This window comes from Erpetoichthys calabaricus, chromosome 3 (genome assembly GCF_900747795.2).
Source record: "Erpetoichthys calabaricus chromosome 3, fErpCal1.3, whole genome shotgun sequence".
NCBI lineage: Eukaryota > Metazoa > Chordata > Cladistia > Polypteriformes > Polypteridae > Erpetoichthys > Erpetoichthys calabaricus.
The window spans coordinates 124,872,226-124,891,148 of NC_041396.2; the positions used below are offsets into that span (position 1 = coordinate 124,872,226).

Here is an 18,923-nt window from a genome sequence, read left to right on the forward strand (position 1 = left end):
TTTACAAGTACCATACATTTACAACATCTGTTACAGACTCAACTCAAATGTATGTTTTTATTTTATAATAGTAACAATAAGAGCAGCTCACTACTCAAAACATTTATTTTGGAACATGGGAAGGCTCGAATAGGAGTCAGTTCTTACTGCTGTACTACTAAAGAAATCACGATAAAAAGCCACACACATTTACAAGACAAAAGATAAATAGAGGTGCGAATGGATTTAAGGCGGGCCGGATTTACGAGTTTTATCATAAGCTTTGGTAATGCTAGTGTTAAAGTCAGTTTATACTTTTTCATGTTCTCTGTGATGAGTGTTTTTTGTTCTGCTGGATTACTTCCAGATTGACTGACTTTTAGTGAAATGTTTTTATTTCAATTTTTATGTGTAGCAGTATGTATTTAAACTTGAGGAGTCAAGCCACTGTTTTCTTCAAGTAGTCATTCCGAAAACTTAGTGATTAGTATATTGATGAGCTCGGTCCAGTCCTCTACTCTGGTCTATTCTTGTCCTCTGCAGAAGTTTTTGGATCTTCTTCAAAGAGTGAATCGTTCAGTTGGTCTACTCTTTTTGACCAGTCATGTTCGGGCTTCAATAAGAAACTTGGGCCTTATGGCCATGTGGTGCTTTTGATAAAGCATTCTATGCTCTACACAAAGCATAAGAAGCACAACTGGGTGAAGAAGTAGTACTAAAAACATGCACTGTCATTTTAAATTTCTCCAGTTCTTTACTTAGATTACCTTCAGGCTACCACAAAAAGCATAAGAGATCAGCATCTTTATCTGGGACTTTAACTTGGTAGAACATTGATTTAATGTCTGCCATTAATGCTACTGGCTCCTCTCTGAATTTTGTGAGGACACCAGTGAGAGTGTTAGTTAAGTCAGGATCTTTTAACAGTTGTTCATTAAGTTACCTGGTAGGTGACTGGGTATTCTGAAAGCGTAACAATTCTCAATAATGTCTTTCATGATGGAAACCTGAATTTTTGATTAGCTCTTTTGAGTCCAATAGCACGCTGTTCTACAATACAGCAATTGTTTGGCATTTTAAGTGTTTCATCCTTCAGAGGCAAATTTAAACAATAGTGGCCTCCTACCAGTCTTGTAGATTCTGAGACTGTGTGCATGAACTTGATGACTTCCTGTGACATTTCCTCCTCATCCTCACAGGTGCACTCTGGAAAGTCTGAATTGTACTATTTCTGTTATTGACACACAATTGATTGAATGTTTAGACAGCTTACCACCGTGTTTTGCAAAGTCATACAATACTTTATTTGGCCCACTGATCATCCATCCAAGTGCAGTTTTTACAGCACGAGGTCCACCTGGTTTGCTAGGTATGATCTGTGTGAAAGTAACCCTTGAGGAAGACAGGAATAGTTCAATCAATCAGTCTTTATTCAGTCACAGATGTGTACATGGATTCATGCTTTGCAAAGCAGAAGAGCAAAGTTTCCCAGTTTCAGTCGGCTTTTAATATTCATTTGTCTCCCTCCCCCTTACTTATGAAACAGCATCTAAGCATTTTATCAAATCGGCCAACCCTTTCTTATTTGTTTACATGTCAAGTGGGGCCCCAAAGAAGGAAAGGTCACCTTTCCTGTGTCTAGCAGACGTGTTCCTAAAAAAAAAAAGGAAGTTACCCAAGTTCAGCTTACTTCACCTTATCTTATGGCAGATGCCTGTATGAATAACCTGCCATTATAATAAAACAGCTTTTAATCCTTAGTACCTTGCAAGCAGTTACATTTTCTTTCACATCTGCCATGGCTTGAAGGCCTTGGGGATTTTGACACTTATTGAAAGATCAACTTCAGAGTCTATGAATGGTAGACGTACCTCCTCAAGATATGTCCAATTCTCAATGTCATCTTGTTGTGGAATATTTTCTCTTTCCACTGGAACAGAGACCTTTGTATAGACCTTTGGCACATCAATATATGCATTATCATTGAGACCACAGACTTGCAAATCTGATAAGATATAACATTTAGTTGGCACCTTTGAATCATCATTATGATTGTTTACTTTTTTCAGGAATATTTGAGTTCTTTCATGAAGGTTTAACCATCTCTGTAGGTTTTCAGTACAAATTGGTATATAAGGGCGTATGTTTCTAAATAACTTTCACTCTTCTTAGATTTTACCTTAACATGGACCACATGCAGTGCGTATTCTTCTCCGGCCCCAGTAAAGGGTGCAAGTTCCCTTCTTGGTTTCCCCTTCTGTTGATGTTGTCCCACTGGATGTAGCTTTAGATGTTCCTCCATCCTCTTTTTTGATGTAGAAGATGTCTGGGTGCTGCAAATAACATATTTGACACTTCATTCTTTCTTTACAATTCTTACCAAGTTTCCCCTGTTTGAAACAGCGAAAACATAAACCTTTAGATTTCAAAAAGTCAATTCTGTCTTTATGCAGCAGCTCTTTAATTTATTCAACAAGGGTATGCTGGCCATTGCAGAATACGCAAGGCTTTTTAAATGAACAGACAGCAGTAACAAGTCTTTTTGACCGAGGTTTCTCGATTCCCCTTTTAAGCAGCATCAGAAGTACTTGTAGTGAAAATACTTCCTGATCTCTGATCAAACTTCAGAGGAGACCTACCTTTGTTGTTTTTTTCCTTTTTCTCAGCGCTACCTTGTGAAACATTTCCATAAAAGGGATCCATCATCATCCTTGCCTGTCGATGTAGAAAGGTGATTAGGAGTTCAGTACCTACCCTTCTCTCTTCCTTTTCTTTAAATTCAAAGGCCCAGATTCACCACTTATCTTGTTAAAAATATGGGAGCTTTGAGATTATTATATGAGTATTTGGATTGTTGTTGAATGCGTCACAAATCCCTGCATTTCCCATGGTGTCCATACAGTTTTCAAGAAAGGCTACATAGTCTCTCAGAGTCGCTCCATCATTCTGCTTTATTTGAGGCCACATCAGTGCCTTTTCCAAGTATGCATCAGCTATGAATACTTGGTCACCATTGTAACTTTCAAGTTGTTTTCTGGCCTTTGTGTAGACCTTGACTTGGTGGCAGTCATACACAGCCTGGACCTCAATTATATTGAATTAGATAATCTAACTTATCTTGAGGATTCTCTTACACATCCCCAACAGCAGGATCAAAGGCCCTGATAAAGTCTGCATAAGTCAATCTGTCACCTGCAAATAAAGGGACCTGTTTGTGTGGTACTTCACCAGGAGGTACAGGAGCCTCCTTTTGTTGGGCTAACATTTTAGCCATTTAATTGACTAACTTGCCTTATCTGTACGTGATCTTTAAGATCCCTAATCACATTCTCTGGCTTTGAGACTGTACTCGGATCACTCCCGGAAACTTCACTTGAGCCGTACTTGGACATTGACATAATCACAGCAGCGTGAGTCTCTGACAGTACGTTTCCAGACAAACCGCTTGTTAGCAACAGCTATGTCACAATCGGGGTGCTTCAGCAACACAGTGTTTCGCCATTACGCCTGTTGCAGCTGCATTGTTCTTATGTGTGAGAGGGTGTTTCTTGTGTGGAGGGCTTCTGTTCTCTTTCTGTGATGTAGAGCCTTTATCCTCATCTGAGTTCACCTCTATTATAGCATGTCTTTATTTGAAAACTAACAAGTGTCAGATCGGGGGAGGGTGAACGTGACTGAGAGAATAAAAGTGAATAATGAAACAAAAGCTAACTTTTACAAGTACCATAAATTTATGCCGGCTGTTACAGGCTTAAATAAATCAAATGTATATTTTTACTCTATAATAGTAGTAATAAATAGCCGCTCACTGCTCACAACACTTAATCCGTGAAAATCCTGGGATCAAACCCGCCACCTCTCGACTTGAAGACAGCAGTTCTTACCTCTACATTAGCCAACCTACGTATGTGTGGGTATGGGTGTCGTACCCTATGCCAATTTCTTTTATTTTGGTTACATTTTTGAAAAAAAGCGCACTTGTTAATTATATCTGGGTCTTTTGTGAAGGTCTTTATTTGATATTTGGACTTCAGTCTTCACACATTATACACTTCACATCAGCATTTGGCTAATTATTAGTAGAACATGAAGAAAGTTTCTGTTCTAGTTATGTGTTCCATATTTCTTGCCCCTCATTTCCTTTCATCCAACATTTACACAGATCGTTGTAGACACAGAACACACATGTATAAATATATATTATTTATATTATATTATAATACAATATATTATTTACCCTATACCACTCCAGGCACCTCACACCCAAGTAAACAAACTTGAGCTGGGTGAACTTTGTGTACGACTAAAGCTGCGTTGGTGGGGAATGGGATAGCAGGCTGCCTGCTGCCAGTGTTGATCAACACATTTGCAAAACAAAAGATGCTGATAAGGAGGTGTGAAGGAATTTAAGGTGGCCCAGGATTCCACGTTTTTTCGTAGGCTTCAGAGATTCTAGTGTTAACTCGGACAAAAGCACAAGCGATCATCCGAGATTAGATGCCTTATATCATAACACACTCTCTTAAATCTTCCCAAGTTCCAATATGGCAACCTTGCTTTCATTTGCAATCATGCAAAGATATAAGATAAGAGCACAGTAGCTCGGTTCTTTTTCTTTTGTTGATGAGGTCTGGAGAATGAGTGTCATCAGATGGTAGTTTCCAGTTGAATACCTTCAGATGGCAAGTTTTCTAACGGAACATTGTAGCTGAGTTTACACAAAATTACCAAAGTTCTGCAGCTTCAGTATGTTTAATGGGATTCTGACAAAAGGCTTGATGCTTTGAAATGATTCTGCAGGCAAAATATCTTTTTAAAAGCTTTAGTAAAAATTCAGAGTAAAACAGTTCACACAAACAGAGAAAAAATTGGTATTGCAAAGTAAAGAAAAAGTTATTTTTTTAATTTAAGCTCTGTTTTAAGCTTATAAATCTTGTTTCATTTCTTTAAATTTGGTTATACAGTCAAACCATTTCTAAACTGTTAGAAAACTGTATGCGTATCCCGTTTTTATGCTGTAAATGGGTATTTCAGTCCTAATAGCTATGGGACCTGTTCTAAACAACAATTAAAAACTGACTTAATTAACACACTGTATCTCAGATATTGCAAGAAAGTTCTATCTCATATCAATTTACAGGGGGTAAAAGGCTATACCATTGTCTATGGCTATGAAAGAAAATTATATTCTATTAGCTATTCTTCTGTAGGAGTCAAGCAAACACTATATGTATTTAATTTTAAGCATTAAATTTCAAAGATTGGCTCTTACAATAGGGAATATACACAGCAACTGAATAAACAAGAGCGGCGTTTGGGGGTGGTAAGTGGGGCAACTGCCCCAGGCCCTGCACCTAAGGGGGCCCCCGCTTTTGAGGTCTGCGTGTCCCGTTTCAGTGGGTTTGTCAAATTATATTCTCCAGTCTGTATGTATGTGTATATATATATATATATATATATATATATATATATATATATATATATATATACAGTGGAACCTCGGGTCACGACCGTAATTCGTTCCAAAACTCTGGTCGTAACCCGATTTGGTCGTGACCTGAAGTAATTTTCCCCATAGGATTGTATGTAAATACAATTAATCCATTCCAGACCATACGAACTGTATGTAAATATATTTTTTTTAAGATTTTTAAGCACAAATATAGTTAATCATACCATAGAATGCACAGCGTAATAGTAAACTAAATGTGAAAACCTTGAACAACAGAGAAAACTAAGAGTTTACGCTGTACCGCTACGAACCGCTTGCTAAAAACACTTTTTTTCTAATGAGTTTTAAGCACAGGGGAAAAAAATGAACATTTGAAAAATCCGGAATTTAATAAACAACTAAGAAAAGTAACATTGCAACAATGCACACTACGAACCGATCGCTGTAAACAGAAGAGAAATGGAGGTTAAAATCCAATAGAAAAAAGTCTTCATTAAATACAACGAGTTTAAAACAATGCTCGAATCAGTCTCTTTAAAAACAAGCCCAGTGCATTCTTTAACTGCCTTCTCGGCCTTATGTGGCCAGCCCTCTCTCTCTCTCTCACGTCTGTCTGTCTCTCTTTCTGTCTCGCGCTCACTCGCTCGCTGCACAGGGAGAGACTGAACACGTGCGGAAATCATCGGCACGCACAAACCGAAAGGGAAACTGGCTTGTTTGTATACCGAATGTGTGGTCATGAACAGATCCAAAAGTTTGGCGAACTTTATGGTTGTAACCCGATTTGTACGTGTTCAGAGACGTTCGTGAACCGAGGTTCCACTATGTGTATATAAATATGTATATATATAAAATTTGAGTTGCTTCTAAGAGGAACCCTCTTCAAGGTCAAATTCCGTACATGTACATCTTTGAAAACATTCCATATTCTGAATATTAATGCACAAAAACATGTATCGCTAATAATAACTGGCTGACATGACATCAACGTGAGTTATTACTATGACATCCTGCATATCGAGACTTAGAGTATACTTGCAATTTGGGTACTTTTCTAGAAGAGGTCCTACTAATTTTCGCATGACACTACATCACATATCGCACTGTCGTGGTATTGTCATGAATTATGAATTGCACTTTTTTAATAGATTATATCATTATATTTTGATAAAGTCTGCATGTTATCTTGCAAAAATTTAGCTGAATACTGTAATGAGAAAATCTGGTGTATGTTAACATATTTTTTTTTTTTTATTAAATTCGTGCACAAGTTTATACAGTCCTTATATACCGGTGACCGCATTTGACGTAACCGGCCCCGCGTGGGGTTGGTCAGCCCTAGGCCCCCACACACCCCTAAGGCCACCTCTGTGCATAAAGTAATGTTTTATTTCTATGCAACTGAATAATTGTGCACTTTTAATCAGGTAATAAAGCACATTGCATTAAAGCACCATTTTATACAATTTTGATATAGTCCAGTTTTCCCTAGAGACAGGAGAAGAGCATCTTTGGCTGACAGGGAAGCATACAAACTATTTTTGATGTTTTTTTTCAAGACAGTTGAAGTGATTGCCTGTTTGCTCAAAAATCTTAAATATGGTCATACATTTCATTTTAACCCTTAAACCACTGGAACCGGCTATAGTCGGTTCCCAATGCAATTTGCCAGCACGCTGGAGCAAAGTACATTTGTTGAACGCCGCAACCAGCTAGAGTCGGTTTCCAGTGCAATTTTAAAGCACACCGGAGTCCAGTATATTTGGTGACGTATATTCATTAAATGCTGCAACCGGCTATAGTCATGTCTCAGTGCAATTTGCTGGCACGCAGGGGCCGAGTATATTCGGCGACGTTTATTCATTGAACGCCACAACCGGCTATAGTCGCTTCACAGAGCAATTTGCCAGCACACCGGAGCTGATCAGTCAGTACTGTATATTCATTGAGCAGCCAGCTCATGACCACTGCTGGCCCCGGCAGAACTGCAGCAACACCTGGGATTCAGCCACTGCACTAGACTAGTCTGCAAGCGTCAGCGTTACGCTCTGTGTTCTTGCGTGCAGCCAGTTCAAGCGCAGTTGACTCTGTGATTTACTGAATTTCATCAATGGCGTCAGTTGCACCTTGTACACATAATAATAGATTGTTGCAGTAGTTTTTTTAAAAAGTTTTTACAGTTCATTAGCAGTATGTAAAATGATCAGTGTTGCAATAATTGTGATTCTCTTTGCATGAAAAAAAATATGTTCCGTTAAAATTTCACATTTTCTGTTGTGAATGGTGACGTTTATTTTAAAAGTGCAGCAAAAAAGTATTTGGCCCCCAGGGGTGCATTAACCCCCAACTATGTGGTGGTTTAAGGGTTAAAACTTGATCCTGAAATTCAACTGCTGGACAGATGGAGCCGAATTTAAAGTAAAATGCTTGTTTGATTTCTTGTGAGATGCACATTTTTCTGTTTTGAAAAATCATTTACTTTCAAATGAGATTCTTTTACCTCTGATTATTACTTGTAAAACTTATGCTTTCACTTCTGCTGGTAAATTTTGTAGTCAAAATTATTGTGCTGCATAAATGGTTGCCAACAGTATGCATTCACTGTAATCACACCACAGCACATTTGTACACTTTAATATTGGCTAATGCTTTTCTGGCTAATAGGAAGTTGCAAGAAAAATCTGGCCTATACTTAATTAACAATGACATTTCATTTTTTTATTCTTTTGTTTTATTATCTGCTTTGCTTTTAGAAGAGACTCTGTGAAGCAGAACATATAAATATACTGTATGTAATAAATTAGCTGTTTTCAATTCAAACAATTTCCTGTGACACTTAAAAGTTTAAACATAGTGTGGAACCTTATCAGCCCCAACACAGACAGGCACGTAGACTCACAACTCCCAAAGCACACACGATTTATTTTCTTCTTACTTACACACTGCCCACAGTGCACAATTCCCTCAAAATAGCTATGTCCCTTCTTTCTTTCTCACCTTTAACTAGTTTTCTTTTTCTTCTGCCACCTCAACTCCTCTCCTTGCAAGGTCTGTCCTCCACTTCCCGACTCTGGCTCTCAGAATGGAATGAGGCGGACTCTTTAATATCGTAACCAGAAGTATTCCAGGTGCTCTCCAATTAGTTTCCGGCAGCACTCCCGGTGCTGAGCTATCCCAGCGTATTCCAGGGTGTTGTCCCAAATATGTTGTCTCCCCTGGTCCTTCTGTCTTTGGGACGTTCTAGTCAGGGAGCTTCCCCTGTCGTCTGCCACAACAGGTAAATATCAGTGGCACTGTATCATTTTAAGTGAGGTATAAAGAATGATGGATTAATTAATCTGTGGTATTTGTTTAATTACTGTATATTGTAGGATTTTTAATGATTAATAATTAATAAGACACCCACCCATTAACGGCAAATTAATGCAGGTAATGGGGTATAGGATCTTTGTTTCACTTTCCAGCTGGGATGCCAGAAATATGGAGAGATATGAACAAAGTTCATAAATCGGCGAAAGCCTGCATTAACACTTTCACTTTCTCTGTTGTGATTTGAAAAATGGGCAGCACTTCTTTCACAAATAACCCAGACATGCTTGTTGAAATGAGCAAAATAATACAATTTATTTATAACATAAGGATAATAGAAGCTGTGTATATGCAAATATATATATATATATATATAAACGACAAAAACATCAAATAACGACAGCTTATTTTAACTTGTTCTCTTCTGCAGAAAGAGGCATGTGACTTGTCAATTTTATATCTTGGCTTAGACAGAACTTTCCTCTCTTATAGGAAAAGGCACATTACTTATGAATCCTGAGAAGAGCAATTAATTAGGGTGTTACAGGGAGTTTTTTTTATAGGAAGGAATACTGGTCGTGTTATTAGCTTCTTGAGTGCACATAAGCCCATCCACTTGGTTGACCATTAGTGCAAAGTTCTGTCAATTAATGTTACTCATCCTGGGTTTATGGTCCTTTGTTCAGAGCATGAGTTCATTTTGCACCTTAGAGAGAGATGTCCCTGGCTGTTACATGGTCTGGAATCGATCTTTTAATCAGATAAGGCTACAGATGCTATATTCCAAAAGGAGGCCCAGTCAGACAAACTGAGACTTTCAGCTGGCATTAAAAGTGACTGGCAGCAGTTCGCTACTTCAAGACTAGGGATCCATCCTGGAAAAATGGATAATATCAGTCTGCCCTACAATATTCCCGCATTAACAAGTAAACTAGGTTGGGTTTTTCATAACTTACTACACATGTGCAATGACCCCCTAGAGTTTTAGAGTTCAAAAACTGAATATGCAAACTAACCTAAATCAGAGATGACATAGTCATATTTCTTACTGTAATTCTTGTAATGTCCTGTTTAAATTAACCATAGTCTTAATAAAATGCTTTTAAAGGCATGACAAATTGCATATTCGACACACAGTTTACATTTGTTTATTATACAATCTACCAAATTGTATCTGAAATGCCTCTTTTGTTGTTCTGTGTTCTTAAACACACTTCATAGTCAAACTACAGGTGCTGGTCATAAAATTAGAATATCATGACAAAGTTGATTTATTTCAGTAATTCCATTCAAAAAGTGAAACTTGTATATTAGATTCATTCATTACACACAGACTGATGTATTTCAAATGTTTATTTCTTTTAATGTTGATGATTATAACTGACAACTAATGAAAGTCCCAAATTCAGTATCTCGGAAAATTAGAATATTGTGAAAAGGTTCAATATTGAAGACACCTGGTGCCGTACTCTAATCAGCTAATTAACTCAAAACACCTGCAAAAGCCTTTAAATGGTCTCTCTTAGTCTAGTTCTTTAGTTTACACAATCATGGGGAAGACTGCTGACTTGACAGTTGTCCAAAAGACGACCATTGACACCTTGCAAAAGGAGGGCAAGACACAAAAGGTTATTGCTAAAGAGGCTGGCTGTTCACAGAGCTCTGTGTCCAAGCACATTAATAGAAGGTGAAGGGAAGGACAAGATGTGGTAGAAAAAAGTGTACAAGCAATAGGGATAACTGCACCCTGGAGAGGATTGTGAAACAAAACCCATTCAAAAATGTGGGGGAGATTCACAAAGAGTGGATTGCAGCTGGAGTCAGTGCTTCAAGAACCACCACGCACAGACGTATGCAAGACATGGGTTTCAGCTGTCGCATTCCTTGTGTCAAGCCACTCTTGAACAAGAGACAGTGTCAGAAGCGTCTCGCCTTTGGACTGCTGCGGAGTGGTCCAAAGTTATGTTCTCTGATGAAAGTAAATTTTGCATTTCTTTGGAAATCAAGCTCCCAGAGTCTGGAGGAAGAGAGGAGAGGCACAGAATCCACGTTGCGTAAGGTCCAGTGTAAAGTTTCCACAGTCAGTGATGGTTTGGGGTGCCATGTCATCTGCTGGTGTTGGTTCATTGTGTTTTCTGAGGTCCAAGGTCAACGCAGCCGTCTACCAGGAAGTTTTAGAGCACTTCATGCTTCCTGCTGCTGACGAACTTTATGGAGATGCAGATTTCATTTTCCAACAGGACCTGGCACCTGCACACAGTGACAAAGCTACCAGTACCTGGTTTAAGGACCATGGTATCCCTGTTCTTGATTGGCCAGCAAACTCGCCTGACCTTAACCCCATAGAAAATCTATGGGGTATTGTGAAGAGGAAGATGCAATACACCAGACTCAACAATTCAGAAGAGCTGAAGGCCACTATCAGAGCAACATGGGCTCTCATAACACCTGAGCAGTGCCACAGACTGATCGACTCCATGCCACGTCGCATTGCTGCAATAATCCAGGCCAAAGGAGCCCCAACTAAATATTGAATGCTGTACATGCTCATACTTTTCATGTTCATACCTTTCAGTTGGCCAACATTTCTAAAAATCCTTTTTTTGCATTGGTCTTAATTGATATTCTAATTTTCCGAGATACTGAATTTGGGAATTTCATTAGTTGTCAGTTATAATCATCAACATTAAAAGAAATAAACATTTGAAATACATCAGTCTGTGTGTAATGAATGAATCTAATATACAAGTTTCACTTTTTGAATGGAATTACTGAAATGAATCAACTTTGTCATGATATTCTAATTTTATGACCAGCACCTGTATGTCACTTTCTAACAATTCTAGCATCTTTGGACATGTTATTTGTAATTAAAATTTCATTATTTCATGCAGGTATGTACTGTATTACATGAAATGCTATGTTTGACTTGTGTTAACCTTGTCAGTTGTTAAAGAACTAGTTTGGTATTTTTAAATCAATGTTATTTCTTCACAAACATCATATATGCATTTGCCACAAGAAAATGTGTTCTAAAGTTAAGTATTTTTTATAAATTAAAAAAAAATACATAGCCACTCCTGGCATTCTATAATGGAACATTATTGGGTACAGGCCGCATGATTGGTTACCAAAAACATCCATTTTTCAAGCCAATAAAGTTGACGAGCATTGATCTACATCAATACATATCAAAACACCAATTTTATGAGATTCAGTCGTTTTAAAAGAAGACCAGCTTTGCACTCTCTTTTTGTGTTTGCCATCTTCCACAACAACTTTTAATTCTCAGTGGCATGGTTACCTTTCGAAAGACAAAATCTCAGTAAACTGTTCATGCCATGTCCTTGGTATTTGTATTGATTTACTTCTCCATTTATGTGAGGATTCTTCCTAGGAATCCTACTAATATCACTCAAGTGAATAGAAAACATGTCCATACCTTGAGAAAAATAGTACAAGGAATATGAGATAAAGTGAATATTTCCAGATCCCTTTTGTTGTCATGAACATGTCATAAACACTGAAGGCGTGTTTTCTTTTCCCACTTCAAAGAGGACATATTTGGTAAGGTTTTAGGCTTTTATTTTCCAGTAGTGCTCCTTGACACATGGATTACATTATAAAATGCTAGGACTTTTTTAAATGTGTAGAAAATGCTTAACTTTAGAACACAATTTTGCATGACAAATACATATATTCGATGTTCATGAAGAAATATCTTTCACTTGTCCTTTAAATTATCAAGTATCAATTTTTTCTCTGTTAATTGTTCTAAAAATGTGGCATTTATTGTTCTGTCCTATCATCTAATATTGACTGTGTTCTAGAATGAGTTCTAAAATGTGGAATTTATTTTTCTGTCTTATCATATAATTTTGACTTGAACAATATGTTAATTTGCTTATTCTTTGGTTCTTGCTTTCAAAGTTGTTATAAAATGTAAAGACTGTACAAAATGAAAACTTGAGTGTTTACATTATTACACTAATGCTTAACTGACTCAATTGCTACATTGTTTTTTTATTTCTTTGGATGACTTTTTTATTCTAATAGAACTAGGAACTAGATTTGTGTTTTTATTGTTACTTGTTTTCTTCCATGCAGGTGGAGCTCATACGCAGAGACTATGTTGCAAATGGCAGCTGGGAGACCTTCTTGTCATATGAGGACCCCAAACAGGACATTTTAATTGGTCTTCTTCGTTTGAGGAAATGCTCTTCAGAGTCCTTCCGCAATGAACTAAAGGGAGACATTTCTATTGTCCGTGAGCTTCATGTTTATGGTAGTCTGGTACCAATTAATAGTCGAGACCCTCGCAAATTCCAACACCAGGTATGTACTGAGAAGGGCATTAAATTCAAATAAAAATGTGGAGCAGTTTTTGTTTGTTTTATAATGTTTATTTTTCGTGTTGATAACAAAAAAGCTTCCATAGTGTGTGTGTGTGTGTTTTTTTTTTTTTTTTTCCTTCTTTCAGAGGTATAGTTATTACATGACTCACTGAAGTGGAAATGCTCAATAAATACATTTTCGCCTTAAGGTTAAACATTTACAGATCTGCATGTTAAAAGTGTAAAGAATAAACTTGGTGCTGTACTGGTTTGGATTAAGATGTTCAGTTGTTTCACATTGGCTAATACATTATTTGTATATATCAGAATAATAACAAAAAGCTGGTTTTCAGTAACAAATGTTTGAACAAGGTAGTTCATGCCTCACTGTTATTAGGTGTTTGAACTTAGCACTTTTCTGTACACAATATTTGTATTTTTTTTAACTAACAACTAATATTATTGGCATACAGTTTTTTTTTTTTATGTTTGTTTTATTAATCAGTTAGGTGCTGCCATGAGTGGCAGCCTTTCCAGCAGCTCCGTGTAGGATTTTATCTTTTTTATCTTTCTACCTTTTTTCTCTATTTCTCTGATCACTCCTACCACTTTCTTTTATGTGGGCTCGTTTCCTGGACACTTTTTCCTACTTGGACAAGGATTTTTACACGCCGAGACTCATCTGTTCAGGTAGTCAACTTCTAGCGATAAGAACAAAGGCCCGTGTCGGTATGGTTCCCTATTTACCTGATGAGGTAAGAAGGCCATATTGTAGCAGCAGAGCCGGAGCTAAGCTAAAGACGAAGCGGCTTGTGAGAAAGTGGCGTTACAAACCTTCGGTGCCTTCTGTGATCCTGGGAAATGTGAACTCACTACCAAATAAGATCGATGAACTGGCCATGCTGGTGAAAAATGTCAGGACCTACAGAGAATGCAGTTTGTTGTGTTTTTGTGAAACATGGCTAACAAATACCATCCCAGATGCTCACATGGAGCTACCCGAGTTTAGCACAGTTAGAGTGGACAGAGATGCAAATACCTGCGGGAAGCGGAAAGGAGGAGGAATCGCTTTTTATGTGAACACAAGGTGGTGCAACTCTGGACATGTAAACGTCAAAATCTCCACTTGCTGCGGGGTTGTCGAACTGTTGGCCGTAAGTTTGCATCCCTATTACTTCCCCAGAGAGTTTGGACACGTCATTGTTGTTATTGTATACATCCCTCCTCAGGCGGACATGGAGATAGCGGGTGACATCATCCATTCTGCTGTTGCTAAACTGCAAACGCAGCACCCCGAGGCGCTTGTGCTAATCGCTGGAGACTTTAACCATGTGACGCTGGACAAAACATTACCTGCCTTCTCCCATTATGTGGATTGTAACACATAGCTGTCCTCTTTAGTGCATTTGATTTATTGATGAGGAGCTGAGTGATGCACTGCTCAGTGCAACCGAGTGAACAAAGCAAAATATTTGTTCTCTTGATCATAATATACATCATATCATACACATACATACAGGAATTCCTGATACTTATTTTTTCCTTGGATTTAATTGTCTAAGCTTTAGTATTTCTTACCTTTCTAAAGAAAGTGTTTTTATCCTCAAATTTCATGTACTGTTTAGGGGAACAGAAACCTTCAGTAGACGTTGAAATAGATACTGTAAATTACATTTACCTTTTCTGAAAGTAAGTGTACCTCAAGGTTCATTAAATCGGCATATGACATGAGAATTACCAAGTGGAAAGCTAATGGGGGTACAGAGTCAAATAATCAAGTCAACTTTCACTAGTATAAATACTTATAGACCTATTCCAGGGGTGTAGCCATCTTCCCAGATGAGGTGGGTCTTTTTTTCCAAAAAAACTCCCTTTTTTTTAATTAGCTTACCATTATGTTCATTTTCAGTACATATTATGTACTAGCTGTGTAAACCTGTGCTGTAAAAAACCTGGGGTCCTAGAAACTATTGAAATCATCAGAAAAAAAATTGAAACACAGAGTTGGCGGTTTTGTTTTGCGGACATGCTCGCCCCCCCTTGTCTATCACCGACTAAGCTAGTTTCTGTCTTGTTTCTTTCTTCGATGGTTTCACTTTGGTGACAGGGTCGTTTTCTTTCAACTTCATGCAGTAGCCTAGCAGTTCTGTCTTCTTCCGACTGGTTAACTTGGGGCCGCCTTGCCGGTTCTTTGAGCTTCATGTTGTAGCCTCATACTTCCAGGCCAGACAGACACATACACACACTTCCACATGTAGACGTTTATATATAAGATTCCCATGGCCTTATGGTTTCTTGTGAAAGTGTTAAAATAAATCATGGACTGAGCCATCGATACAACGGGTCTCGTCATCGATGTGTAGTTTTGTGGGAGTGTAGTCCAATTCGGGATTTGCAGGTTTTGCTGCAGACGTCATAGGTAAAAACACCACTGGCCAGCTGTCTTGCTGCTTCTTTCCTTTGCATTCTCCTTGCTTCCAGCTGTGCAAGTCTGCTCATCTCAAAGTGCTGGACATCTTCATGACAGATTCCTCGCCAGATGGACCGGTTCAGAGCGAGTTGATAAAATTGTTTCTTAAGACCACACGTCGTCAGGTTGGCTTTGAGAGTGTCCTTATATCGGAGTAAAGGACGCCCGACTGAGCGATGGCCATTTGACAACTGGCCAAAGAAGATTTGTTTTGGGATCCGAGTGTCTGCTGTGCACACCACATGTCCTGCCCACCGCAGCTGTGCAGCTTTCATGACTGCCTCGATGCCATGCATACCACTTTTACGCAGCACCTCTGTATTGGGACCATGTCTTGCCACTGCACATGAATGATTCTGCGGAGACAGCATAGATTGAACTGGTCTAGCTTCTTCAGATTGCGACGATACAGTGTCCACGTTTCACATCCATATAATAAAGTCGTTAGGACAATGGCTCTATATACTGCCAGTTTTGTGGACAATGTAACTCCATGTTCATTCCAGAGGCGATTCTGAAGTTTACCAAAAGATGCGCTGGCTTTGGCGAGTCTTGCAGAAATATCGTGGTCATTGCCCGCAGAACTGCTCAGGACACTGTCTAGGTAAGTAAACTTGTCTACATATACAAGTGCTCTCCCATCAACAGTCACTGCTTGTTGTTGGAGGTGACTACTGGAAGATGCCTGAACCATGACTTCTGTCTTCTTGAGGCTGACAGTGAGACCAAAACATTTGGCTGCACCAGCAAAGCGATTCATCAAGCCCTGTAGGTCATCCAGAGAATGAGCTATGAGAGCACAATCATCGGCAAATAGGAGGTCACGTATGATAGCATTATGGACTTTGGACTTGGCCCGTAAGCGGCTAAGATTGAAGATGTCTGTTCTAAACTGTACTGGAATACCAATGTTGCACTCTTTGAAAACTATATACAGCATAAATGAGAAGAAGATGCTGAACGGGAGTGGGGCAAGCACGCAGCCCTGCTTCGTGCCATTGGAGACCATGAATTCCTGTGACATTTTGCCATCCTCAGTGATGCAAGCTTTCGTGCCATCATGAAATGAAGAGACAATATTCATCAGATTTTTGGGTCAGCCAATTTTATGCAGAATGAACCAAAGTCCTTTTCTATTTACAGAATCAAAGGCTTTGGTGAGATCAATAAACACAGCCATCAGATCTTTGTTTTGTTCGTGGCACATCTCCTGAAGCTGTCTAGCAGCAAATATCATGTCCAGGGTGCTACTGCCAGGACGGAACCCACACCGACTCTCAGGCAGTATGACATTTTCGGACACGTGCGTGTATAATCTGTTCATGATCACGTGTGCAAGTATATTTTGCCAAGGATAGATAATAGGACAGTGCCTCGATGATCATCACATACTGAGCGATCCCCTTTACGTTTGAATATGTGGACTATCTGTGCATCCTTGAAATCTTGTGGTACTGTCTCATGTCCCCAGTTCTGTACAGACAGTTGTGTTAGTTTGTGTGCTAGCTGGTAGCCCCCATACTTAAACATTTCTTGAACGAGACCATCTACTCCTGGCGCCTTTCCAGATGCCATGCATTTGATGGCATGCTCAGATGGGGGTATACCAAGGTTGTCAGCTATCTACCACTGTGGTATTTCAGCTAGCACACTCTCATCAAACGAGGATTCTTGGTTTAATACTGCTTGAAAGTGTTTGGCCCAACATTCCAAGATCTTGTTCTGATCAGTGAACTGCCATCTTTGGATCGCACGGGTACACTGCCAGAGTCGCATGGTCCATACACGGCTTTCAGGCCGTCATAGAATGCCTTCAGGTCATGACGATTTGCTGCCACTTGAAGTTCCATAGCTTTAGCTGCCCACCACCATTCCTTCATTGCATGAAGCTGGGCTTGGGTCTCTTTTCTTGCAGCAGCATATGCCTGTCTTTTTTCAGTGCAATGTTTGTTGTTGATCCAGAGTAGATGTGTGGCATGCATTCTATCTAACAGCACACAGGCTTCAGAATCCTGTTCATCAAATCAGTCTTTGTTGCCCGTTTTACGAAAACCGACCACGTCTGCAGCACAGCTATACACCGTGTTCTTAAACTGGTCCCAGTCACCACAGCCTTCACCAGTGTCAGCCAACTCCGACGCAAGTTCTAATTGTAGCTTCAGCTGTGTTTCTGGGTTCTTAAGTGAAGCCACGTTTAATTTCCTCACTGCTGTTACACGACGCTGTCTGTACAGTAGGTGGATCGACAAGAAGACAGAACAACGTACTAGTCTATGTTCTGACCAGCATGATGTACCACGCATGACCCGTGTCAAATGAACTTCTCTGGCATCACGATTCCTTACTAATACATAATCAGGTATGTGCCAGTGTTTCGAGCGAGGGTGCATCCATGTTGTTTTATGCTTGTTTGCTTGCTGGAAGACTGTGTTCATAACCACCAGTTCATGTTTGGCACACAACTCCAGTAACAGGGTGCTGTTTGAGTTCTCGTTACCAACGCCATGGCGCCCAAGTAGTCTTTTCCAGGTCTTATAGTCACGGCCTACACGTGCATTGAAGTCTCCAAGCACAAACAGCTTGTTTTTAAATGGGACAGAAGAAATGGGTTTGGTCCGCTCTGTGTAGAATACTTCTTTGTCTTCATTAATGGCTGTTATTGTTGGTGCATAAATGGACAGCAATGTGGCTTGCCCCCCTTGAGGCAGACCGATTGTCATGGACATCAGGCGAGGTGAGATGACAACTGGTGAAGCAGACAGCATCGTAGCTATGGACTGTTTAATAGCAAAACCAACTCCACCCTGTCTAGGTATGCCTTCTGGTTGTCCAATGCAGTAAAAGGTATATCCACCTCCAGTTTCTGTGAACTGTGAGTAACCAGAAATACAGTACGTGTTTCGCTGAGTGCAGCAGTATAGACATAGCTCTCTGGCAATTATTGCTGTCCTTTACTCATGACCATCTGTGCTGTCGAGAAGGGTACGGACATTCCATGTGGCCAAACGAAGTGTTGGCCGCTCTTGGTGATTATTCTTACTCTTGCTCAGGTTTCAACCGCAAACTGGATATCCAACTGGTCGCAGTCTACCAGTAGGAGGAGATGGAACTAGCATTTGTTTGAGGAATCTTTTCTATCCTCGCCTTCTTCTTGAAGAGAGCAGTGCTATCCCTAAATAAGTCGGCTCTGCCACCCAAGTAGGACACGGACGTTGCAGTAGTTCCAGGTCTACAACAAGCGGCCATCACACTTGAGCCACCTACGTGCAGGTTTGCGACTAGACACTCCCAGTGGTATCCTCCACCTGTGCCCGTCACCACTCTCCCATCGCCGCAGGACTTGGAAAAGACGCACCACACCACCAATAATATACCTTCA

At 39.5% G+C, this 18,923-nt stretch overlaps 1 protein-coding gene across 1 annotated transcript in view; it reads left to right on the forward strand.

Moving 5' to 3' along the window:
- The window catches only part of elp3 (elongator acetyltransferase complex subunit 3), a 435,450-nt gene that overhangs the window by 321,765 nt on the left and 94,762 nt on the right, over positions 1-18,923 (forward strand). The window contains exon 13 of the mRNA XM_051924270.1: positions 12,848-13,075. Coding sequence (XP_051780230.1) covers positions 12,848-13,075 — 228 coding nt within the window. The remainder of the gene's footprint in view (positions 1-12,847; positions 13,076-18,923) is intronic.